General features: G+C 33.7%; 2 protein-coding genes across 2 annotated transcripts; both read left to right on the plus strand.

Annotated features, from left to right (window-relative positions):
- Positions 1-12,541: 12,541 nt before the first annotated feature.
- On the plus strand, positions 12,542-16,650 carry LOC121796016 (probable pectate lyase 8). Its single transcript, XM_042194702.1, has 7 exons — positions 12,542-12,770; positions 13,003-13,056; positions 13,686-13,763; positions 14,604-15,246; positions 15,339-15,442; positions 15,516-15,654; positions 15,741-16,650. The coding sequence occupies exons 1-7, from the start codon at positions 12,661-12,663 to the stop codon at positions 15,960-15,962; spliced, it is 1,350 nt and encodes a 449-aa protein (XP_042050636.1). The 5' UTR covers positions 12,542-12,660; the 3' UTR covers positions 15,963-16,650.
- Positions 16,651-23,383: 6,733 nt separating this feature from the next.
- On the plus strand, positions 23,384-23,755 carry LOC121797013 (glycine-rich protein 5-like). The gene has a single exon (XM_042195756.1). The coding sequence runs from the start codon at positions 23,384-23,386 to the stop codon at positions 23,753-23,755; it is 372 nt and encodes a 123-aa protein (XP_042051690.1).
- Positions 23,756-25,831: the final 2,076 nt, after the last annotated feature.

A 25,831-nucleotide genomic window follows, 5' to 3' on the forward strand; every position in this document is an offset into this window, starting at 1 on the left:
ATGAAGACAACATACCTATTCCAAAATTTTAGTTAAGCATGAGCACCAAATCATCATATGGTTTAGTGCATGTCTGTAACTTCTGGATTTATTCTCCAAACAACATTTTAATCTGTTTTGCAAGGCATTACTAATTTTCAGGACCTAAAAATCATACTACTAGAAGATTTAGTGTATCGAGAACCCTATAATCATCTATGTCAACTTGGTGGAGTAGATTTAATCTCCTAAACTCGGCTACTCTCTTCCCTAAATTACTTTCAACTTTGATTCATCTTATATCACCCTGGATCTGATTAAACCAGTCCATGCAAGGAATAAAAGTCGGTCTTTTTTCTAACTCGTCACTAGGTGAGAATTTTGATCGAGTGCGGCGGCGACGATCGAGTTCTTCAATGCCTTTTATATTTTTAACTTATTTACAATAAAATTGATATTTAAAATGTACGCATAATGAACTTTTATAATCTATTCTTTTGTTTATATGGAAACAATAGTATATAACTCTAGGATGCAATTTCACTGCATAACGTTAGGATGCAATTTACAATGAAATGAATGAACAACTCTATATATAAAGAAAATAGAGAAGTCTAATTCTAATCCTACTAAAAACATATTCCTGAAAATACAATCGTACTAAAAAACATATATATTCCGGAAAAAACAAAGCATACAATTTAAGAATGCATTATTAAAACCAAAATAAAGACAGAGATTATCTACAATTGTACTGCTTATTTAGAAATTTAATACTACAACAATCATTATCATATAGAGGCGTGATCAATTCCTATTTTTTTTTTATCAATGCAATATATTAAAAATGTCAACAAGATGACATTAGTATGTCTAACACAAATTTAGTTGACATACTTATGTTTTTGGGTTGACTTTTTAAAATAAATGTCAACACAAAGACATAACTATATCAACTAACTTTGTGTTGACAAACTAATGTCATCGTGTTGACATTTTTAATATACTGGATTTAAGATTTATGGAAAGTCTAAGAAAAGTCTAATTCAAATGCTAACACGTTTCTTGATTACTACAACTACTACTACCATTTACATATGGCACTCTTCTAATCTTACTTCCCCGTCTACAAACAGTAATCATATTTTGTCGTTTTAGGCTGTTCATAAAAAATAGTCTCATTTAATAAAGGGATATTGGCACCTAATATCATGGAACTTTCTAAAAGTTGGATTTTTTCCACAAACTTTGAAATTAACAAATAATATCACGAACTTTACCCTGAGTTTATTATTTTCCACCAATGAAAAAATTTCGGCAAATAATATCATAATACATATATTTTTTTTCGTAATTTCTCGACAACAACTTCGAGAGGTTTCAAGATTTTCAATCTTTGAGAACAGTTTTTCTTGAAGCACACCCTCCAAATTTGTTCTTCAATCTATTAATATAGCCGAAATTTTTTCACTGGTGGGAAATGACAAATCCAAGGTAAAGTTCATGATATTATTTGTCAATATCAAAGTTCGTGGAAAAAATCTAACTTTTTGAAAGTTTCATGATATTAAGTGTCAATATCCCTTTAATAAATGAAAACTTCATCTCATACTTTGTCCACTTTTCTCCTTCCTCACATATTTTATCCTTTTTTTTCTCATTCTCATTCTTTCTTTACCATGTGTGGACCTCAGATTAGACTATTTTTTATTAACGGAGAGAATATTATTTTTATAAAAGTACATGCCACATTAGTTTAAAATTGAAATACGAACATATTTTCTCAAAAAGAAAAAGATGGAATAGTTGTCCTGCAATGGACTCTATTTGCCCTGTTTGACTGGCAAAGTTGTTGGCATGTAAAATAGAGAGATGTGTTATGCACATAGGCGTCAATCACTCCGCAACAAATATGGCCTTTCCACTTTTATTTAAATATAAAGCCATGTCAATATAATATTTATTCAGCGGCGAATCTGAAAGCGTAATATAACCAATTAGCATTATTATTCAATTTAAGATTGTTTGACGATTGAATAAATTGAATGAAAGAATGAAATTTTAAGTCAACAAAATTCATTGAGCGGCGGCCATCTGCAACCATGAGATTTTCTTGATAGGTGTGAGCTGCTAATTGTCGGGGCTATCTATTACTACCAAATAATAATTAAGAAAACGAACACAAAAAAGTGATTTTGGGTGGATTACGTTGAATAAAATTTATAATATGTCCCATTATGATAATTGTTTTAGTATAAGCCGAAGCATCCATCTTTTGATAGATCGATTTTGGAAATTAATTCTACTTGAAATGCTGTAGTAACATAATCACCCTCATACTCTGGTCCACTAGGGCTTGTAAATAAGATGATACGATTTTATAAATAAATGTGAATTAAATTTATGGAATAGATGAAAAATGGTACTCCTATAAAAAATAAAGCCTAATTTATAGGCCATAAATCATGACAGCCTTTTATTTCCGCGTTATTCTATTCCCATCGGTTTCTTAGCATATAGTGAGACATAGATTCTCTTAATGAATATAGCCTTTTTCAATTTTAATATTTGTGCTTCTGGCCTTAAAAAGCAAACTTTTTAGTGTATAAATTTTATTCAACGTAACCACTATGACGACTTTACTCATTTAGAAGAGTAAAATCAAATGTAATGTAAAGTCATATTTGATATTGTGTAATGTGATATTGTAATTTTTAAAAAGTGAAATCATGATTATCTGAAAAAAAAAGTCAAGCAGTTTGGAAGGAAGTATTTAGGGAGTATGAGAGCATCTGTAACGCAAGGGGCCGGGCCGCATCTCGCGAGTCCCGGCCCGTCCCGAGCGTTGCACGGAGGAGAGTCACGGCCCAGGCCAGTCCCGGAGCCGCGCTCCCGGCCTGTCGCGCGTCCCGCGTCCCGGCCTGGGACGGCGTTGCACGGTGACGGGCCGCAACTGTAGAGTCCCAGCCCAGCGTTACACGCTCCTCGGGCCGGGCCGCAACCATTTTTTTTTTTAAATTCGAAAATTTTTTCTATAAATACTACTCCATTTTCATACACATTCAACTTCATATTCAACTTCAAATCTCTTCCTAGAATTCAAAAAAATGCCTCCACGTCAAAGAATATTCGAAGATCAAATGTCCCGGTCGTTAGCAGAGGCACTACCGGCAATCCAAGAAGAAATCAACAACGAAGTTGAACGCTACCAAGCTGTTATTCAAGCTTGGAACGAACAACAAACCCGGGTACCACGTACCCGGATGTATATTCACCGAGACCGTGAACAAGCTGCCTTGCGGCTTTTCACGGATTATTTCTCTAGAGATCCGCGATGGAGTGATCAGATGTTCCGTCGCCGGTTTCGGATGTGGAGGCCGTTGTTCCTACGCATTGTCAACGCAGTTGTAGCTCGTGACCCGTATTTCTGTCAAACTACCGATGCTGTGGGCCGGGAAAGTATATCGACGTTGCAGAAATGCACGTCCGCCATTCGTCAACTCGCTTACGGAACTACATCAGATATGTTCGATGAGCATCTCCATGTAAGCGAGCCTACTGGCCGGGAGTCCCTCGCTAGATTCTGTCGGGCAGTCGTCGAAGCATTCAAGGATACGTACTTGCGAAAGCCAACGACCGACGACGTTAGGAAGTTGGTCGACATGCACGAGCGGGCCCACGGCTTCCTGGGGATGCTTGGAAGCATCGACTGTATGCACTGGCAGTGGAAGAATTGTCCAACGGCTTGGAGAGGATAATACACTAGCGGGCACAAGGGCACACATCCCACGATTGTGTTGGAGGCCGTTGCCGATTGCAGATTGTGGATCTGGCATGCCTACTTTGGTGTCGCGGGGTCCAACAACGACCTCAATGTGTTGAACGAGTCTCCATTGTTCAACGACTTGTGTGCTGGGCGAGCACCGAACGTAGAGTTTACGGCCAACCACCGTCGGTATAGTATGGGGTACTATCTGGCAGACGGGATCTACCCTCGATTGCCCGTGTTCGTGAAGACTATCACAGCTTCGACAACCGATCGGAGGGCAATGTTTGCCCAAAGGCAAGAGGCGGCTCGGAAAGATGTCGAGCGTGCATTCGGAGTCCTCCAAGCGCGGTGGGCTATCGTGAAGGGAGCGGCCCGTGGTTGGCAGCGGTCAAACATCGCCGACACAATGTATGCATGTATCATAATGCATAACATGATCGTTGAGGACGAGCAAGATAACGTCACTTTGTGGAGCGACGACCCGCTCGCCAGCACCGGGAGCAACTACGTTGTCACCGAGCCGCCCGTGCAAGGCCTTCCTCACGACATCCGCAATGTCATGGCCCGTTCAGCTGCGATGCGCCAAGAGGAACAACACACTCGCCTCCAAGCCGATCTAATCGAAGAAATTTGGACTCGCACCAATGTTTTCCAGAATTGACGTTTTGTTTTTATGTATTTTATTTTCAGTTTTAAAATTTCTATGTTGTAATTTTGCAGTATTCGATGAAATTAAATTTTCCGTGTTATAAATTTCCAGCGTTTTTTATTTTACGAGTTAAATAGGTTGGAGTTGTGAATAGTGTCATTTATTAGTTGCGGCCCGGGCCGCAACCTGCAGGGTTACAGCAGTTGGGGCCTGGGCCGTAACTGTAGAGGAATGATGACGTGGAGGGGACTTGGGGCCGGAAATGGGGACGAGGTTAATGATGCCCTGATGGAATGCAATGGGAAGGAAATAAGACATAGTAAGGAATAGAATTTAGATATGATAGAATAAATATTCTCGAAATTGAGATATGAATAAAAGAGTTTAGTATGATAATCTTATTATAATAAATTTGCTCCCTTTTCCTTTTTATCTCATTGGAGGATGAGAATAAAAAATTTTACAAAAATCAATGACTCACAATTAAGATGTAGTAGTATAAAAAGTTAGTATAGAGTAACCAATTCAGATAAAAAAAATCTAATTCAATAAATTATGTTTACATATATGGTGCAATAATAAAAAAAAGGGATCAACGGACTCCCGATAAGTCGTGATGAATTTGGTATATTTTTTACCTAACTACTATATGTAACTTTTTTAGGCAGCGTAGTAGGAACAACCCAATTTTTTCAACAAATTTGTTATGAGATGCAAAAATGTAGTGTTACCTAAGAAACACCATAGTTTTATTACTAAAAACGAGATTGTTATATTGGGAAAAACAAAAAACAAAAAGTAAATAATGTTATTACTTGATGTGTTTTAACTTATAAGTGATGGTGACATAATAAATTCTAGATAAACACTCCAGGAAATTTAAGTTGCCTACAAATTTCAGTTCGGTAAATAACAATATCTAAAGTTCACGTCAGACCCAAGTAAAAATAAATAAATAAATAGTCCATACATGGAGATGGAGTATTATTTTCAGCAATTAATAATAATAATAATAATAATAAAAACAAATAATGAGTGGTAATCCACGTGCCCAGTTCTGGATTTTTGTTATATGTCACTATCTCCCATTTTATATAGGAGTATTTTCACATACTTGTTGGAATCCCGTTAAGTTAGATGTTGCATGATAGTATTTAATTTGGTCCCAAAATAGAGAATATTTATAGTCATTTTGCTAACGGCTCCATAAATAACGTAACGTCCCCAAATTCCAATCTTTATCTGTATGTATCAATTTGTGTTTGTTTGGAGAGGAAGCAACATCACACTCACACTATTACATTGATTGGGCTAACTCCAACTTACTTATCCACGCAACTCTTATCTCCAACATTTTTTTTTATCAAATTCTAGGGAAGCTCAACGCATGACTTTCTAAAACTTCAATCAAATTTAATAGAGAGTATACCAATACTCCCTCCGTCCTACTCTAAGTGAGGCATTTCTAGCTCGGCACGAGATTTTATGTAGTGCTATTATTTTGTGAGTAAGTGGAGAAAACTAAGAGATGGGAAAAAGTAGAGAGAGTAATGTTTCTATATTTAGAAATGTGTCATTTAGATTGAGACGTCTACAAAAGGTAGATGTGTAACTTAGAGTAGAACGGAGGAAGAGGTAATTAAACCCAAAATTATTTATAATTTTATCTTAATATTTATACTACTTCAAAATTTGAAAATGAATTTCTCCATCTTGAGTCTCGCACATAAGAGATATCGATGTCTTCGATCCGTCACAGAAAAACGGTGCACACTTAGCTTGGTGCGTCATGAGTTTTAATGAAAGCTAGATTAATTGTTTCTTTTGTGAGTGAAGAAATGAACTCATTTTTATTTTTCTGTAATAGTTAATGTAGATAATGATTTGTCAATGTTTGGTTTTTTTAAAATAGGCGTACAATATAAGGGCAAATACGCAAAGTATATATATAAATATGTCCAAAAAAAGTGCATATTGTTTTATCGGATACTTTATACTCCGTAATTACAAATCATGCTCTATTTTTTAGAACAGTTATGCATTGCTAATAGATCATTTTGGCACACTTAAAAAAAATATCTTGTAAGTATAACGATTAATAAGGTTATTTTGGTACATAAAAATTTGGGAAATTGTTTGATGTACATTTAACATTGTTTGTAGTGTTTTATACATTTAATTTGATTCTTTGAAATTTTAGTTTACAACATTCATAATAATCAAAGCTAGATTTGTCCAGTTTCTTCATCATTTCAAATAAATGAGTAAATTAATCAACTGAGCTTTGATTTTTATTAACTTTACAAAATTTAAAATGTCAATAATTTTTTTTAATATATATAAAATCAAACAAAATATATAAATTAAAGTAAATAACGTGCATTAAATAAGGATGATACTTATATAAAATTTTCTTACTTGAGGCATGTAGTAGTAAGACTTTGAGCTGTGACGCTATGGCATAACAGGTTCCACAAATAATTACTACTATATCCCGTATCACTAATTTATGTTGCTAACTTACTAGTTCGTCAAACCTATACATAATATAATTATCTTGACATTCTAATTTACTCTTACAATTTACAACAATTAAATTTTTTAAATGCATTTCAAGATTATCCTTTTCTATTCCCTCCATTTTCCAGTCTCGTAATGAGGAATACTATAACCTGAGAAAAGACCATCAAATATTTGATTTGAATTGTGGAGGGGAATCTAAGCGGTAATTTTGAAAGAAAAAGTAAAAATAAAGCTTAGAACTTCTATCTTTACCAAAGTTTGAGGTGCGATCTAGAATGGTTAAAATAAAAATAGAATAAAAACCCAAATTCCATACAGAGCTTGACCAAAACCTCCACTTTAGCAAATAAAAGTTGAAGGGTTTAGACCGCCAAATTTCCGGTAGCAAGCAAGGCCTACGGAATCTGCCTTTCACTTTTAATTATGTAAAAAGATGTTAATTGAGTGAAAATCTGAATAAAGCTAAAGGCAAAACAAACTTCCCCACAACCATCTTCTTGACTTTTTTTTTATTAATTAAATCAAACTCATAGCATATAGCAACATGCTCCATTGCTTGTAAGTCAAGGGTTAGTAATTATTACAAATTTGATCAATTTGTGGGCCTATCCGAACCCCCTCTTATTTTGTTTCTACGACCAAAATAATGACCTTTAAATCGATATCGAATTTGGGATAAATTTGTCGGCTTATATCCTCTTATTAACCGCAAAATATAACACTTCAACTATTTTTAATCATCGATTATGCTCCATTGATTACTGCGGTCACATTGTTCACGGACCATGTACATATATTATCCATTTTGATATTTAAATATATTAATTATATTTGATATCGAACTTTAACTTTATAAATTCTAGACCATAATTGTGAACAAAAAAAAAGAGACAAGTTCCAAATGGACTTAGACTTAACTCGGAAAAAAATGATGCAAAATTTGTATGGTAAATGGCCACAAAAATTGATGAAAAAGTAAAATAATAAAAAAAAATCGCGAAATGAATATGTAATTTTGGGTTGAGGTTAGTTCCAGTGGTCATGATTGACTTTGCTTTACCATCACTACCAAAAAGCTTGTATTCTTATAACTACCCATGTTCACTAATTAGCCATCACCAAATTAAGACTTTGGTTGAGAGTTGTTGGTGATGAATAGTTTTCACAAATTAGTTTCTATATAGTTTTGGTTCATTATTATTTATCATGATAATTCAGATTACTAGCTAGGGTTGAGTCAGAGGAAAATTTTCAATCCGAACCACTTTTTTTTTTTGGACAAAATTTGCACTTGTTTGATGATTGTGCAAATTACAAGATATTTTTATTAATTTATCTATTTAAGTTGATTATATGTCGTGAAATTTAGCATTATAAGAAATGATAGTCGGAATTGAGAAAGGCAAACAATATGGTTGAAAAGAAGTTGGTTAATGGTGTTTTTGTAGAAAAAGAGATTCGTTAACGCGAAACAGTTGAAAAGGGAGAAGTAACATTTACGGTATAATGCTAAACAAAGCATCATTAGTTGAAAATCATAATGTATTGTATGCATATACTATATCACTATATCTATATGGTGAAACTTGAAAATCACAGTTTTTTATAGTTACAAAGCATGAAATATAGCTATGATGTGAAGCACTTGGTGGTTGGTTGCATGGAAAACATAAAAGTTAAAACTGCCCCCCAAAAAGGGCAATTCTCTTGGCTCCAAAACTGCAAAAATTTCAATTTTTTTACTTTATAAATAAATCTACTACCTAGGAATATGGAGTGGTATTTTGATACATACCTATACATTAAAATTTACTTTAGACTTGATGTTCTTGCGTTTTTGTTTATGAATTTTCTTTCTTTCCTCATTCTTTTCTTTAGGGGTAGAATGTATTTTTTATATATTCGATCACAATAATTTCGTCATTTACTCATTTGTATAAAAGTAATACTACTACAAATTCGTGATGTTCTAGTGCTTCTCCACGATCACGAGCGAAAACTGATTGAGGAAATTATACACCGACAATTTCATGTATTGGGCCCGTAATGTATTTGATATTCGAAATAATAAATTATAATTGAAATATTGGTAAACTTTGGATTACAATTGAAGCATACACGAATCATGGAGTTCCATGCATCGAAAGTATTTAAAAATACTCTGGATAGAAAATAGATTGGCTCGTGTGTTTGTTGATTAAATATCAGTAGCCTATTTGATCATAGAGGTCGTTTTAATTAGTATCCAACGCAATAATTCATTTTTCAAAAAAATGTTATTCAATAATCGATTATTAATAGATTGTGGTTCATATAATTAGGGAAACCTGGACTATTTGCCACCAAATCCTTGCCAACCAATTCTTTTTAAGCACATTTCAACATGAACCATAAATATCCAAGAAAATCGTAGTTATGCTAAAGTGCTGGCCATTTAACAAAAAAAAAATCGTATACTACTCTTATTATTCGTAAATTACACGAATTATTTAAAAACCAAGATAAATAACCCGACCTATTGATCATATTCTAGTAAGAAATACAGTATATGAAGACTTGTCGCCTACTCGTCTTATTATTTCGCACCGGCTAAAGACTTGTCGCCTCATTTATTTTTGGAAAATTTGTCAAAAAAAAATATTCATAAATTTAATTAAATTTTAGTTCGTCCCTCAATGTTAAATTTTAGTTCGTCCCTCAATGTTAAAAATCATTAAGATTATGTATTTGTTTTCAATCATTCCATTGTCAAAATTTTACTGTATTAAATTATATTCTGATACGACAAGTTAAAAAATTTATGTCAATGAGTTAAATAATACTCCCTCAGTCCCACAAAGATTGTCCCAATTTTCCATTTCCATTTCCGCCTGTCTCACAAAATTTGTCTCATTTCACTTTTTACCATTTTTGGTAGTGGACCTCATATTCCACTAATCATTTTTACACACGTTTTATTATAAAATTAATATATTAAAGTAGGACCCACATTGCACTAACTTTTTCAACTAACTTTTCATTACATTTTTTAAACCCGTGCCCGGTTAAAGTGGGATAATCTTTGTGGGACGGAGGGAGTATTGCCTATCAAAAAGTAAATGACATCGTTTGATAAAAAAATATGAGTAATATATTACTTGTATGGGACCATAATTTTTCACCATGAATAATTACTAACAAATCTAAGCTTTATGATTTTTTCTAGATGATTTTCAAAATTGTAGGATAGTCACTAAAATTCATGAAATTTCATGCATTTGATAAAGAAACGGAATACTATGGTGGAGTCTGATTAGACTCCATTTAATACCATGAAATTAAGTGTTTGGTATCGAAAAAATATTTGGACCTCAATTCTACTATTTTGAATTCCATATCTAAAGTAAATGTTTAGAAATTTCAAAGAGTATAAAATTGAATGTTAGGCTTTCGGTTAGCCTAACGTCCGAAAGATCGAGCACGAGTTTGAGATTGGAACGAGTGAAGAGAGTGGAACACTAATTTGAGTTCTAAAGGGCGATTATGAGACAATAAGTTTATTTTATTTCCCAATAAATAAAGATCTAGAATATCTATACATACTTCTTATTTATAAATTATATAAAGATAAAGATGTGCTAAATCAAATAATATTAAGAAGATATCTTAGAGATTATTGTGTTGCGATCTTGGGTTGGGATTTTGCTGGCTCGAGGACCCTGTCTTTTGGACCCTGTCTTTGAACATCTTTCCACACTGCATAAATATAGTGATACACCCAAAGGTACTAGTTTGAAAAATGAGAAGAATAAACTTAGCTTATTTTAATTTGAATAGAGTTAGATGAAAAGAAACAGTAACAGACTCATAACATCTTTTGAGCTATCTAAAATTACACCTTATAAGAATGATGGATTAGTATTAAGTAAGATGATTGTAATATTGTATTATCAAAATCTATCTAACAAATCAAGATTCATATATGAAAATAAAAGGGGTGAAATAGGAAATACGAGTTAATCTGTTGTCACGGATATAATTGATTGATTGAGTAACATGCGCCGACAGTCCCGGCGCAAGCCATACTAATAAAATATTGGATCCAGTAGCATTACACAACTAAATTAAGTATAATTAGTTAAATAAAGAAAATTTTAGTGGAAAGTTATTCCGTGGAATCAGCAATCCCCCGTTAAATCAGATGTTCGTACGCCGTCACGGTACGGGCCCGCCTAACGGTGGAATCCCTTCTCTCTTTAACACTTGTTACAGTTTAACTGAAGTATAATAAATTTTCAGTCAGCTAAGATCGAAACAATATTATACTCCTATTTTGAATAAAGGTTATTGATAGTCAACCAAACTAGGAATAAGATACAAGATTTCAAAAAAAAAAAATCAATTGTCATTGGATAATACTTCATCCGTTCCATTAAATTGAGTCATATCCTTTTCGGAATGTTAAAGGTCAAAACTATATTGAGTCAGAATAAAACTTTTAATTAGAGTACTTTACTTTATTTTATCTCCTATATTATTCTCTCTTATCTCTTCTACTTTATTCTCTATTATCTCTTCTACTTTATTCTTTCTCATATTTTATTTTTTATTTATATTACTCATTTAAAACAATTTCTTAACTTTCGCCGAAAAAAATACTATCTCAACTTAGTTGGACGGAAGAAGAATTTAAATTACCAAATTATGTCATATTGATAATGTACTACTAGTATAATGAAATACGTATTGCTGGTTTTAATTTCTGCTGGTGATTAGTATAATATATACTCCTGTTTATTTAGAATAATCTCGATATAAATAAAAATCCTATTGCATCATTTGATAGTGTGGAACCATAGTCCATATGTAGACATTTTGTCAAGACAAACGCGCAGCACCACTGTACCACAGTTTGTTGAAAAAAATCAATATGTATTCATATGATGAATTTACAATAATAGTATTTTTATTTATTAAGGAAAACTAGTCACTCACACAGTAACACTAATATAAAATTAGCCAGTAACTTTCAGTTACCAAATCACATGAAAGAAAAGAAACCTAGTATACTGACCCTGACTGATTAAATTATATAGAATTCATCAAGAGTTGATTAATTTGTACTTTTGCACAACTTTGAATGGTTAGAACTTAAAAGATTATACTCTAATTAATATTTTGCTAATATATATGTGAGAGATTTGACTCGTTCAATTTTTATCACCCAAGTAAAAAATAAAACTCAAAAAATTGAAGGGGAGACAAGACTGGTTCAAGAACTTTCAGTTGCTTTATTGATTTTTTTGATAAGCAAGAAAAAGAGAAGAAAAAAGAAAAAAACATATAAGCTGTTGCACGTGACTGACCGACGGTGGCACGTGACAGACACAGTGGATAAAAAGCGCATAACTGCAGCAGTCATCAGTAGTTAGTTAAATTAGTCCCTTAAATTTAATTAACCAAAGCGCTGTCAGTAAAAGAATATGATTAGCAACACTAACCGCGGTCATACGAATTAACTGCAATACTGTTGTGAGCAGGTAATTAAGCTAGAGAGGTTTTGGCAGTTAGTTAACGGTCGTTAAGTCTAACGTTTTCTGATCGTTGGCAGTCTATAAAATCAGCAGAGGCCGTTATGTCGGGCCGTAGTGCTTCTTCCTCCTCCTCATTTTCATACCCCTTTCTCTCTCTAAATCAATTACAGATCGTACTACACATTTCATCTAGAGAGAGAGAGGCTGGAACTGCGGCTGTGAAGACAATGGCGATGGATTCGAAGAAATTGGCGGTGTCTCTGTTTTCAGCTATGCTGTTTCTGTTTTTCGTTGGAGCTATGGCGAGAGTTGAGAAATCTCAAACCGCGATACCGAGGTTTGTTTTTGCTCTGCATTTTTGCTTATTGTTTTTCGCATTTGATCTCCTGGAGAAGATCAGCAATGTTTCTGCATATTTACAGCTTTGTTCCACAATGTGGATTGCGTATGTGTGATTCTCTCTGAATTTCCCCTCTTTTTTGCTACGAGTTGTTTTTTTTCTCTGAATTGTTCAGCATTACATAATTTCTGAAAGAGTAATATTTTTAACTTATCTGTTGATTATTCAGGTTCAGTGAGGCGGAGAATTTGCAGAGCTCCCCAAACTCAACAATGGCGGAAAAGTGAGTAACTGAAAAACTTCAATTCTGTTTTTTACTTTGGGCCTCTACATACTGAGTCGACTCACTAGTAACATTTTCCTAGATGTCGCAGCACCGATCCCGGCCGTTAAATAACATACTTGAATCGATCTCAGCCGTTTATTCGGTTTATACGTAATTCCTCCACCCATAATCTTATTCCCTTACTTACCCTCATTAAATGCCCATTATTCCACCCAACCATCCCCATGGAAAACGAAATAAAAAAATGCAGTTGGTGGCATATTCGTAATTGCCATTTTCAAGCAGTTATCAGTTGATTTCTCTCTCATAAAAATAAACTTTTTGACGGTTTTAATGGTGCCCGATATTTGTGTGTATAATGTACGTAAATCCGGGCTCTCTATCTTCCACTACCTTGAGCAGTGAAATGAAACGCCACTACTAGTGCGTGTACTGTGTGTAAAATAATACCCATTGCAATTAATCGAAATCTGCCTAAATAATTCGCCGCGATTGTCGGTCGCCCATGTGAAAATTACAGTCCCCATTCCTTTTATCTAACCAGAAATGGGAAAACTTTCCAGCCAAAAATTAATTTCTGTAACCATCATGTGACTTTAATTTCACTGTGATGGTTGTTTGTTCAGGTTGGGAGGCAATGATGAGGATGCCTTGAATGAACATGCTGTGGCTGATCCAGAAGAGGTTGTGAGAATGGTTGAAATGTGAGTGATTTTTTTAATAGTCTTCCTACTTTTTGAAGAATTGCTGGAAATAGCCTTTTTGTGCATTTAATGGGTTGAGTGAGAGCATTAACTGACACAATGAGGTTTAGTAGTAGTTGCTGTTTCTTGTTGTGGTCCTCCCTGAATGAGTTTCACAATTGGAGCAGACCTACCCTACCCACATGCCTTACTACATAATTTATGGAGTACACACCAATATATCCATCTTATTCTATTATAGTGATTTGTTTATTGATTATCCAATTTCATGTATTCACATTATTCATTTAGGAAAGATGGGTCAATGTTGTTGTTCAGATCACCGCACATGCAAGACTGTAGTCAGTCTCAGATCCACATTCACAATTCCTTTATTTAATTTAGTGTTGGAACATGCATAACTTCATTTCTGTTTTTAGTCATTGCTTGTTGCTGCTTTCTTTTTAAGGACTAGATAAAGTTGAATAACTGACCTTTGTTTTGTTGCTTTATTTAAGCATAATTGAAGAGCTCTGTTTCTTTATGTTATTTTCACGTTCTGTAAAGCTTGTATCATTTCATTCTAGTCATGTGCATGTGTGTAAGCAAGCATTCTTTTTTTTTTTTTAGAATAATGAAAGACTTGTTCTATCTTTTTGCACGTGACAGAGTGCCTAACGTTGTTGCTTGGCTTTAACATGCTTGAAACTGGTCCTGTCAAAAGTGGGAAAGGAAAAGCTCCTAATTAACCCACTAAATGAAAGAGAGTGAAAAATATGATGACTTAATATGAACTATTCATTGATAATGGAGTTGTGACAATGTAGTAAATGATGATGGTGAGTTTGGGATTTATTACAGGGCCACTCAGAACAGCACGGAGAGGCGAAAACTGGGATATTTCTCATGCGGAACCGGTAACCCCATTGACGACTGTTGGCGTTGTGATGCCAATTGGCACAAGAACCGCAAGCGCCTAGCAGACTGTGGCATTGGTTTTGGGCGCAACGCCATTGGAGGCCGTGATGGGCGTTTCTATGTCGTGACTGACCCTAACGATGACAACCCCGTGAACCCCAGGCCGGGAACTCTAAGGCATGCTGTTATCCAAGATAAGCCCCTCTGGATCGTGTTCAAGCGCGATATGGTTATCAAGCTGAAGCAGGAACTGATCATGAACAGTTTCAAGACCATTGATGGGCGTGGCGCGAATGTCCACATAGCTGGTGGAGGCTGCATCACTATCCAGTATGTCACCAATGTGATCATCCATGGCCTCCACATCCATGACTGCAAACCAACTGGCAATGCCATGGTGAGGAGCTCGCCTTCCCACTACGGTTGGAGGACTATGGCTGATGGCGACGCCATTTCCATCTTTGGGTCGAGCCACGTCTGGGTGGATCACAATTCGCTCTCTAACTGTGCAGATGGCCTTGTGGACGCTGTGATGGGATCCACCGCCATTACCATTTCCAACAATTACTTCACCCACCACAATGAGGTGAGTTGTCTACCATTGTTATATGTTTCAAGATTGCTGTGAGTGATATTTACTTATGTGATTGATTGATTCTTGTGTATATCTTTCAACAGGTTATGCTCTTGGGCCACAGTGACTCCTACACGAGAGACAAGCAAATGCAGGTCACCATTGCCTTCAATCACTTTGGTGAAGGCCTTATTCAGAGAATGCCAAGGTAATTTACTTGCATTTTAGCCTCCTCAACCTCTTGAATGCCAACAACTTAATGAGAACTCATTAACCTGCAGATGCCGCCATGGATACTTCCACGTGGTGAACAATGACTACACTCACTGGGAGATGTACGCCATTGGTGGAAGCGCAAGCCCCACGATCAACAGCCAAGGCAACAGATATCTTGCACCAAGCAATCCTTTTGCAAAAGAGGTACTGCAACAAATTCTGCTTTTCTCTCTGTCTCACTCTATATATAAATGTATACACTGCTTGAAATCAATGAATGCTGTGATCAGGTGACAAAGAGGGTTGACACGAATCAAGGTCAATGGAAGGGGTGGAACTGGAGATCCGCGGGCGACCTCATGCTTAATGGAGCTTACTTCACCCCATCCGGAGCCGGAGCTTCAGCCAGCTATGCAAGAGCTTCAAGCTTAGGCGCCAAGTCATCATCCATGGTAGGAACCATTACATCTGGATCCGGTGTTCTTGGATGCCGCCGTGGTCATCAGTGTTAACACACACTTTGCAACTTCCTCTTCCAACTACATCAACACAAAAGGCAAAACCAAATCACCCCACCTTATTTTTTTCCCTTTTGCCATTTTAGATTATGATTTGACCCCATTGAAGCATCACCCTATCCATATTATAGTGATTGTTGTCTATCGTCCATTGAAACTGGCAAGTGTACATTTATGACACATGTCCAACCACATACCCATCTCATCATCTACATCGCTCTCTCCTTCTTCCCATTGTTGCTCAACCTCGTCCTGCTTCAGTCGAAAGAAAAACAATGATATTCTTGGGAGCAGGTGCTGAAGCGTTGTCCAAACTCTTTTTTTTTATTTCTTTTTTTAATCATCTTTCAGTCATGGATTCACCACAATTTGCCTATCCATATATATCTCAGCTGTCTGCCTTCCTTAAGTCTACAGAAATTGTGTTGGCTTTCATTCTTCATAGGAACTAAATGATATTGTAATTTTCTATTTCTTTTTCTTCTTTGTTTTAGCTTCTTTTTTTCTTGAGTCATACAAGCTGTAGTGTGAATGTCTAAACATTGAGTTATTGGAGAGAGAGAGAAATGAGGACCTTTGTAATACATGATGCATGTTATTAAAGGTTCATTGCCTTTTAGCTTTTCTCCACTTCTTTTTGCTTTGTCTTTGTCAATGAAAAGCATTATTGCTGGTTTGTGTAGATGATTCTTGTGTCTACATTTGATTTTATTCTTTCTCAATAGCTCGCATTGATCATTCTATCAATAGATGCTTTCATTACACTCGTACTCTTTGAAAGATGAGAATTAACTACTTGAACAAGTAAAAGTTATGTCTCCATTCGAGTGGGGAGAGAGCATAATATGTTGGCAATTTTCTTCATCCTGCGACATGCTGTGTTTATTACAATAATGTTATCATTGTTATTGTTGTGGTGATTTTACCTTAATCATTACTGTCTGTTACCTTTGATCATGTGCAAACGATTCTTCACCATCTATTTTCATTGGAGCATTTTTTTTATTAGCTTCAGCTTTTGGTGTATTACTAAAATGATTAAAATAGGGAGACATGATATAGGATGCTTATCCCTGCTGGAAGTTATATGCATATTTTTCATTTACTTCAATTTCATTTTTGCTACTCCACTATTAATTTACTTCAACTTTTGACATTCCATTTAATATTTTTGTTGTTATAAGTTGAACCCCGTAAAATCAGTAGTGTACACTTATAATAAAATATGAGACCGGGTATAATAATTGAGGGCATTGAAAAAAATTGAAATAGTAACTCGGAAAGAACAAAATTAATTAAACAATTCCATGTTATGCACTATTTATTTTAGTGAAGTACAATCCTATCGATTCTCTGGAAGAAAAGGTACAATCGAATTAAAAAAAAGAAGCGTGATTCTAGCGAATCGGACGATTAAATATGTTATTGATTAATTATTCTAAGAAGAGAAACTGTTACTACTCTGTATTCTCTGAATCATCCATTATCTCTGCTGTTTTTTATATTCTAGATTTCATGTTCCAGTTGTATCAATAATTAACTTTTAAACACTTCAATATACACAATTTAGTAGCATCTGTTTATAATAAAAAAACAATATTTGGGATCCAGCTTAAAAAATTATATGCATAAAAACTAATGAACAAATAGATATTAAGAAAACATAATTATTCCTCACATGGTTATTCTTGATTGCGATTCAAGAATTCTTGATCTTACTCATGCAAATTTACCTTTTTTGCAATTGAAAAGGTGACCCTCAAACAACCAATTATAAGTGGTTGGCGGAAAGAATCATATCGTATCAACTTATTATTTTCACTTTTAAATGTGTTACATATCAGGAAACTTAAATTGAACTTTGTCTTAAATATTTTATTTTTTTATTTTGAAGTAAGTGTTACATACCAGAAAACTTAAATTGAGCTTTGTCCTACATCATTTATGGAGGTGTGTGTACCTTATAAATGGATTCAGCAGAGCTGAAAATTGCATTGAATTATGGATTTATATCCTACACCGCTGTTGTGAGTGTGTATGTTTATCGAGTACATTTAAACAAAGTAGTACGTATAATTGTACGTATAGTACATATGGATTAGAATCATACAACAAAAAATATTTTAGTGAAGTTGATTTTCACTGCAAATATAGTTAATTCATTGTATAATATGTGCAAGCGTTCTCACATTCTTATAATATCATATTCTTTTTAACCCATTCATAATTTCTTTTGGCCACTTTAACTATATACTTTTATTTATTTTGCTACTTTGACTAATTCTTGTTCTCAAATTCTATTTTCTTATAAAAAAACTTGAAAAAAAAAACTTATAGTCTTTATTGAAAATATAACAATAAAAGTTGAAGTTCGAAAATTTATTAAAATCAATCTACCCATGATTCAGTTTCTTTCTTCAATTTTGTTAGTTTTTCGAGCTTTAATTCATTCAAATTTCAAATTCATTTTTTTTCTTTTTAAATTTAAAAACGAAATTGATTGGTATGATTTTAAATTTGAGAAATGAATTTTAAAAACCAGAACAATAAAAATATATTTTATGTGTCAGAATTGAAAAAGAAGTATGGAAGTGCCAAGATATAAATAGAAAGCAAAGTCAAAATGAACGATAAAATAATTTTAAATTTGCAAAAACAAAAAAAGATCAAGTTTAAATAATCAAATGGAATTTAAAGTTAGCAAGTCACGTGCGAACGTGCCTAAACAACACACCATGCATGTGATGCGCAGGGACCCACACGCCATGTGCCCCCAATTTCATATCTTTATGGAGTGCTTTATTTAATCCTCCTCTAAATTTTACTAATAAAATTAACACAGCTAAAACTTGCATTCTCACTATACAATACATATATAAATGATCTAGCTACTATTTGTGGTAAAAAAAATGATCATCGAGTACTACATTTTAAAATGACGTTATTCTTCAAATTAACTAAAAAAGATGAGTTAGACTTGGACAATATAGTCCAAATCACACAAGAAAAATGATAACTTCCGAGTATTAATAATCAAATCAAGATAATCAATTTATAGGAGCATATGTGACCCTATGTTTCTCAAATAAATTTGATAAATTATACGGTACTATATGCTATGTATCTATGCGCTTTTACTTAAATAGACAGCTACCACATATAGTGGTTGACATAATAATCAAACCTTGGACTGCTATGGAGCAAAAATTAGGTGAAAAAAACCCATGATTGGTGGAGATTAAAGAGTTGAGAGAGTTGGGTAATGTGAATATATAATTATGTAGTGTGAGATTTATAATTATGTTGGGTGATTCATTTCATTACATCTGGAGGTAATTTGTTACAAGTCTGAGACAAACCTAATTAGTTATTAGTAGTAGTTGATTTCATTTTTTTTTCTTTCAGTTTCATTTTTTCTTATGTTATAGGATTTCCTCATTGTTGGATTGAAAAAATATTTATCAATAATATGGTTGTGAATTTTATGTCTCTTAAGTTCTGTTTTGAATTTTTAATTTGTTAAGACTTGTATCTGAGTTATCAAACGAACTTTTGTATTCTTTTATAATGTCAATCATTTCATTCAGACTTATCAAACAGTTTAATCATTCTATTAGAATGGTTAAGATTGCAAATATAGATCCCCCAACAATAGGAAAAGGTGGAACATAACTAATCTTTTCCGTCGTAATGGAAACTGAACACTTCCGCACACACTTTTGCACCCCTTACTTTTAAATATTTCCTACTCCAATCTTATTATGTTACAATCCCATGAAGCATGGAGCATGTTCAAGCCGTGAAACAATGACGAGCTAAGAGTTCAAGAATACAAACAACGAAAAACACTTCTTATAAAACAAATAAGGACCAAAGGAGAAAGCATAGAGAGCAGTAAAAACATGTGCCGCAAAAAGAAGTCCAACCAACAAGAAAAGTAACTACCCAAAGCATTAAAAAAACACCACAAAAATCAAGACCACCAAGACCGAGACAAACGAAGCTCCTCAACCAAAAAAGGTGAAAAGTGAAGACGTACCACGACCACCTCTACAGTGTCACTGATTTAAACTTGTTCTCGACCACGACCACATCCCATTGATGTATCTTTATAATAATCGAAGTCTTACTCACATAAAAAGACAATAAAGATTTTAGGAAAGACAAGAACCAAAGTCACATTCAATATATATTATAGTACTTCTTTTGTCCCATGAATATGACTGAATTTTCTTTTTCGTCCAGTCATATAGAATTAGGTCATATGCAGTTATGGAAATCTTTTCTCCTTCTTATTTACTTAATCATTTATAAGCCTCATCATCCATTATATTATTTCAACTGCTTTTTCTTTTTCTCTTTTACTTTACCAATTATCTATTAAAACTCGTGATATCCCCGATTAGCATATTTCTATAAGACAGAGCGAGTATATGTATATTAATATTGTTATTTTATCAATAATATTATTTCTTCTGTCCAAAAAAAATCTCAATATATTTAACATAGATTTTAGTTAAATTGTAGTGGAGTAGTATTGTTGAGAATGAAGTAAAGATCTCATTTTATATTGATAATTTTAGATAAATTAAGTACTTTCTCCGTCCCATAAAAATATGAGCAATAAGTATGACACGAAAATTAAAATAAAATTAGTAAAGCAAGAGAGATGAGTAGAATGGTATGATAAAGTAAGAGAGGGGAGGAGAATGATGGTTAAAGTAGTGTTAGTGGATAGTGAGACCTACATTATTAAATTGATATAACTTTTAAAAAATGAAATACACATATTTTTGTGAAACGGACGAAAATGGAAAGTGCATATATTTTTATGGGACGAATGGAGTATTACGATTTGCGAGTGGAGTAATTAAAACTCCGACGAATGAAAAACTTTGTGAATATCTGAAAATAGCTACTAGAAGGTGAATTTGTGTTGAACCTGTTACTTTAAATAGGTGTACTGATTCTGTTACAGATAGAAAAGAAAATTGTCGATATTTGTCTGTGATTAACGTCTACTCCATAATAAACCTGTTCTATATCGAAAAAACTGTATGAAATTCTCACATAACACCCGAGGAATGCATTTACATTACATACTATGCCATAAAATAGAGATTCTCTAGTAAATAAATTGCAAAAATTATCTTATTAATCTCTTTATAGCGATACCCACTAAAAGAAATATTGTATTAAAAGTTACAGAATTTATTAAGCTCAACCACAAAACAGACCCTGATGACGTGCACAGCCTGCACAACATTTAGCTAGCTAGGTGCAATAAAATCCAATTAATTTGTTGGATATTAATTAGGTAGATTCATAAACTGTGGGTCAAAATTAATAATTTCAATTAATGAGGTCGTTGAAAATTCTATGCGTTTATAATTGTGACTTCACTTCTTAATTCAGAAGATTCTAATCTGAAGCACAGATTGGATTCTGAATTCTGATTTACAAGAATCTGAATTAACACATCATAAGATCCTACAAATTTATAAGATTGAATTGAAATACTGCAACATCACAATTAAGATTTATCGTATAAATATGTAAGATTCAACATCTCTATTAACACAAAACAATTAAACATCTCTATTAACACAAAATAAACGATACTGTAATAAGTGCTGCACTTTTTACTAGTGTAGAATTAAATTATAAGTGAATAATGTAATTATAGTACGACAATGATGAACAAAAGTATCACATTCACAAAAAAGTGATCTAAATCTAAGTACTACAACATTAACCAATTTATACTATCTAGATGATCAATTAATTATGATCTTAAATTCAATAGATCCTGAGTTAAAGCAGATAAATATAACCAATTTATACTATCTAGATGATAATATAGAGATGTAATCAAATGCAAACTCTAAATATTGTACAAACTCCAAATTATGATCTAGATCGTTAAAAAATGTCAACAGATGACAAAATAACAGCAACAAAAAATGTCAACACGGTGTCACCAGTTGAAATTGTGTTGACATTTTTTGTTGTTATTATTTTGTCATCTGTCGAAATTTTCTAAAAGTCCAGATCAGAGTTTGGATTTGTACAGAGTTTGCATTTTATCACTATCCTGATAACATAATAGAACTTCCCAATATTCAATTTATAAAAATGTGTGTGAGTTTGAAAAGAATCAATCAACTATGGCAATGCATGTTCAATCGAAGAAGGTGGATAGGTTTGGGTCAAAGTAAGACATGCTACTTCACTCTTCATTGGGCTTTACAAGCTGTGTCCAACCCATGTATGCAATCAATAAAATAATACTGAAGAAACCTAATTAATTGTTGTTTAAACTCAGAAGATGCAAAAGAGAAAATTAAGAAAATTCCTAGTATTATAAAAGACTGTATCATTTTGTGAGATTTGATGGAGTTTTTAAGATATCAACTGCATGTTGCTAGCTGGGATCCTATTACGCAAATGGGCTACGACTGGTGGAGGCCATGGTCAAATTGATCATGGACAATTGGACACGTTCCGATTTAAAGATTAAACATACAATGCTGGTTGGGCCAGAAAAAAAAAACGATAAAAATAAATAAAATATTTCAATTAATACTATTATTAGAGGGTGCACGTAAAATTAGGGATAGCTTAAACCCCATCCCAATTATTACTTCATTGTTTGAGCAATGGCCTTCACTCCGGCCACAAACTTAGAAATGAGTACGAAAATATAAATAAAAATTATACTCCTTAGATTCTATAGACTTTGTCATCGATGAACAACATACTACTACATAATTTGCACCTGCATGTATTATTCATATATAGGGCCTTACATATAAACATAGTTTGGGGAGTTTTAAGCCTATAAACATTAGTTGACTTGGGGTGGGATTTCAACAAGCTATATATATAGTGGTATAATATAGTAATGTAAGTATTTCTTTGTTTAACAGAGAGAGAATTATAACTAGATTATGTAAATCTTTCACTATTCGTGTCGACAATAAGACTCTCCTAAGTGGGATTGTACATACGCCCCTGCAGTGGATGTATACAACACACAAATATACTTGACTGTTAATTCCTCAATCAAGATAAAAGCAAAACTCACAGTGGAGACGAGGCTCGCTCCAACATTCATTAAATATAGCTCTTCCTGCATTCCCAACACGCGTTTGAAGCAGAGTTTGCATGTCATTCAATTGGAGTTTAAAATCATGGAAGGCAAACATTCATCATATATAGAGTTGACCATCTTCAATTCATCTCTTCTTTTTATTCACCTAACTCTGCATATTTTTAATACACCGCTTCAAACCCTAGAAATTATCCCTATAAATGGCTCCCCATATCACCCTTAATTCACCACCTCAAAACATCCCACCTTCTCTTCATATATCTCTGTGTTTAGGGTAATTGAGAGAGAGAGAGAAAGAGAGATGGCAAAGTTGTATGCAATTGTGTTGATCGCACTAGCAATTGTGCATGCAAGTGCAAGAGATGTTCCAAATGATAATACAAAACCTATTGAGAAAGAGACGGTGGTGAAAACTGCTTATGCTCCGGCGGCGCACGGTGTCGGTGATGAGAAAAACTTCATAGCTTATGGCGGCGGCGTTGGTGGCTGGGCTGGCATTGGCTACGCCGGTGGGATACCGCTGATTGGCGGCGCAAGTGGAATTGGAGGGGTAGGTGGGCTAGGGGGTTTGGGAGGGATTGGCGGTGCTGCCGGTGGACTAGGCGGAGTTGGAGGCGCCGCCGGTGCAGGTGGTGTAGGCGGAATTGGAGTTGGCGGCCATGTTGTACCTTGAGCTTCATTGCTTGTACTTTGTCACATGTGGTTTTAGGGTATGTGTTTTGTTGATTTAAGGTCTAGCTAGCTATGATTTTTAATTTTCGTTAAGTGGTGTTTCGTAGCAGTGTTGTAATTTCCCTTTTTTTTGTAATTTTCAATGTTTTGGAATGTTGTAGCTGGCTGGATAAGTTTGGTGGTGTGATGGATTATGTTACTATCTTCGTTTATCTATCAATGAAATATTGTTATGTTTTCTTTTTTTTCTTTAGTGCATAACTGTGCCATAATATCATGACCATATCAAAGAAATCTAACCATACACAACTTTTTTGTAAACTATTACACTTAAATTAAAAAAATTAGTTGATCCTGGTCGATAGTACTAGTACATAAATGCACATGACAATTTTTATCTTTAAGAAATTGAACGTAATGTATATAGGTATGTATGTATGTATGAAATTTTATTGAATTTTGATGGTATGGCTACTTCACGCTCCAACCTCTGCAAACATTAAAATACAATGTATCCCCCCTCCCCTATTATGAGTATTTACTTACTTTCTATGTCTAGTAATATGTAAAAGAAAGAATTAAATAAAGTGAGTTATTAAATAGAAAATAGGCCCAATGTGTAATAAAAAAGCCTAATAGAAAATAACATATATAGCCCAAAATTTTTATCCATTGTATTTATAAAAAAATTCATATCTTTTTCTTTATTTTCACTTATATTTTATCCACATGTACTTTTTCTTTATAATACTTTACAATTTGCATATTAAAACTTGGATCCTCAACAAATTAGACCATTTTTGTATACTGAACGAGTGTTAAAAGGATAAGGTAAACTAATTTGACAGGTCTCGTATTTCAATTTCCAGCCATACATGAGTACTCAGGATTAGTTTCTAACTCTAACATCAACAAAAATTCATGGTTGAACAATTTTGTATGCATTAATTCCATCAGCATTATACGGATTATATACTTTTATACTCATTCTGACTTAATTTTATCTCCAAGGCATAATCAAGTTTCCGATAAGCTAGCTACATAATTATAAAGTTTAAGCTAAGACCAGTAAAATTATTCAATTTAGAGGGAGCTTGGGTGAGAGAATCCAAGATGAATTATTATACTTTTTTTACTATTTTACCCTTCTTTAGAGAATCCTAGACGAGTTATCATATTTGTGTTTTATTTCACCCTTCTTTACTACTGTAGTAATATATTTGTATGTATAAATTACTACTATAATGATAACAAATACGGTTACAAATGCAAATTTTTATGTTACCATAGACCATAGTAGTATATTAGTATGTGCAATTTCTTGGTTGTAAAATAGTGTCAGTTTCTCATCATTATATATCAAATTAAGTGATTATCGATCCAAATTTCCCCTCCCACAAAAACATAAAAATTAAAAATAAAACTAAGAGCAATAACTTATAATTATATTCATTGATAGTTAATTGCAATCTTCGAGAGAATGACATTTTTTTTGGTTGTTAGAAGCGCATTGATACATACATATATCAAGGTAGAAGAAGAAATTCTGGGGAAGATACAAAAGCTGGTGAAAATATTGTTATAAACCCCCAAATTCCGGTTTATTAAATGGCATTTTCTATAACCGCTACTATAGCTACCTCGTTAGGCTTAGGCACAAAAAAGAAATAAAGAAAGGGAATAAGAGGCATAAATATATTTAGATGTAATCTAAAATAATTTTTGAAATTTATCAATTATACTCGTATTCTTCATAGATCGATGTGTTCTACAATGATGTTTGAGACTTATCAATTTGGACACACATTTTGTACCCTGAAATAAGTTGTGCATGAAGAAATTAATATCGTCGATTATTTACTCTAAAATCAATAAATATAGAAAAAATTAATTCAACGCGCAAAACACGGATTGAGGAACAACATTTTATCTTTTGATGTTGTAAAAATAGAATAAGAACAAAGTCTCCAATTAACCCCATGAAGTTGTGCCCCTCACCCCCACCTATATATATGTGCACATATCTAAAGATTAAATCACTCCCAAAACATCCAAGAATTTAAGTCATTTATAGCCA

The sequence above is a fragment of the Salvia splendens genome, chromosome 3, assembly GCF_004379255.2.
Source record: "Salvia splendens isolate huo1 chromosome 3, SspV2, whole genome shotgun sequence".
Lineage (NCBI taxonomy): Eukaryota > Viridiplantae > Streptophyta > Magnoliopsida > Lamiales > Lamiaceae > Salvia > Salvia splendens.

Excerpts from the sequence above, each read along its gene's own strand:
- LOC121796016 (XM_042194702.1), top strand. The coding sequence starts at position 12,661 with ATGGCGATGGATTCGAAGAAATTGGCGGTGTCTCTGTTTTCAGCTATG. Across the intron at positions 13,057-13,685 it reads AACTCAACAATGGCGGAAAA|GTTGGGAGGCAATGATGAGG; the intron begins GTGAGTAACTGA and ends TTGTTTGTTCAG. Across the intron at positions 15,247-15,338 it reads ACTTCACCCACCACAATGAG|GTTATGCTCTTGGGCCACAG; the intron begins GTGAGTTGTCTA and ends ATCTTTCAACAG.
- LOC121797013 (XM_042195756.1), top strand. The coding sequence starts at position 23,384 with ATGGCAAAGTTGTATGCAATTGTGTTGATCGCACTAGCAATTGTGCAT.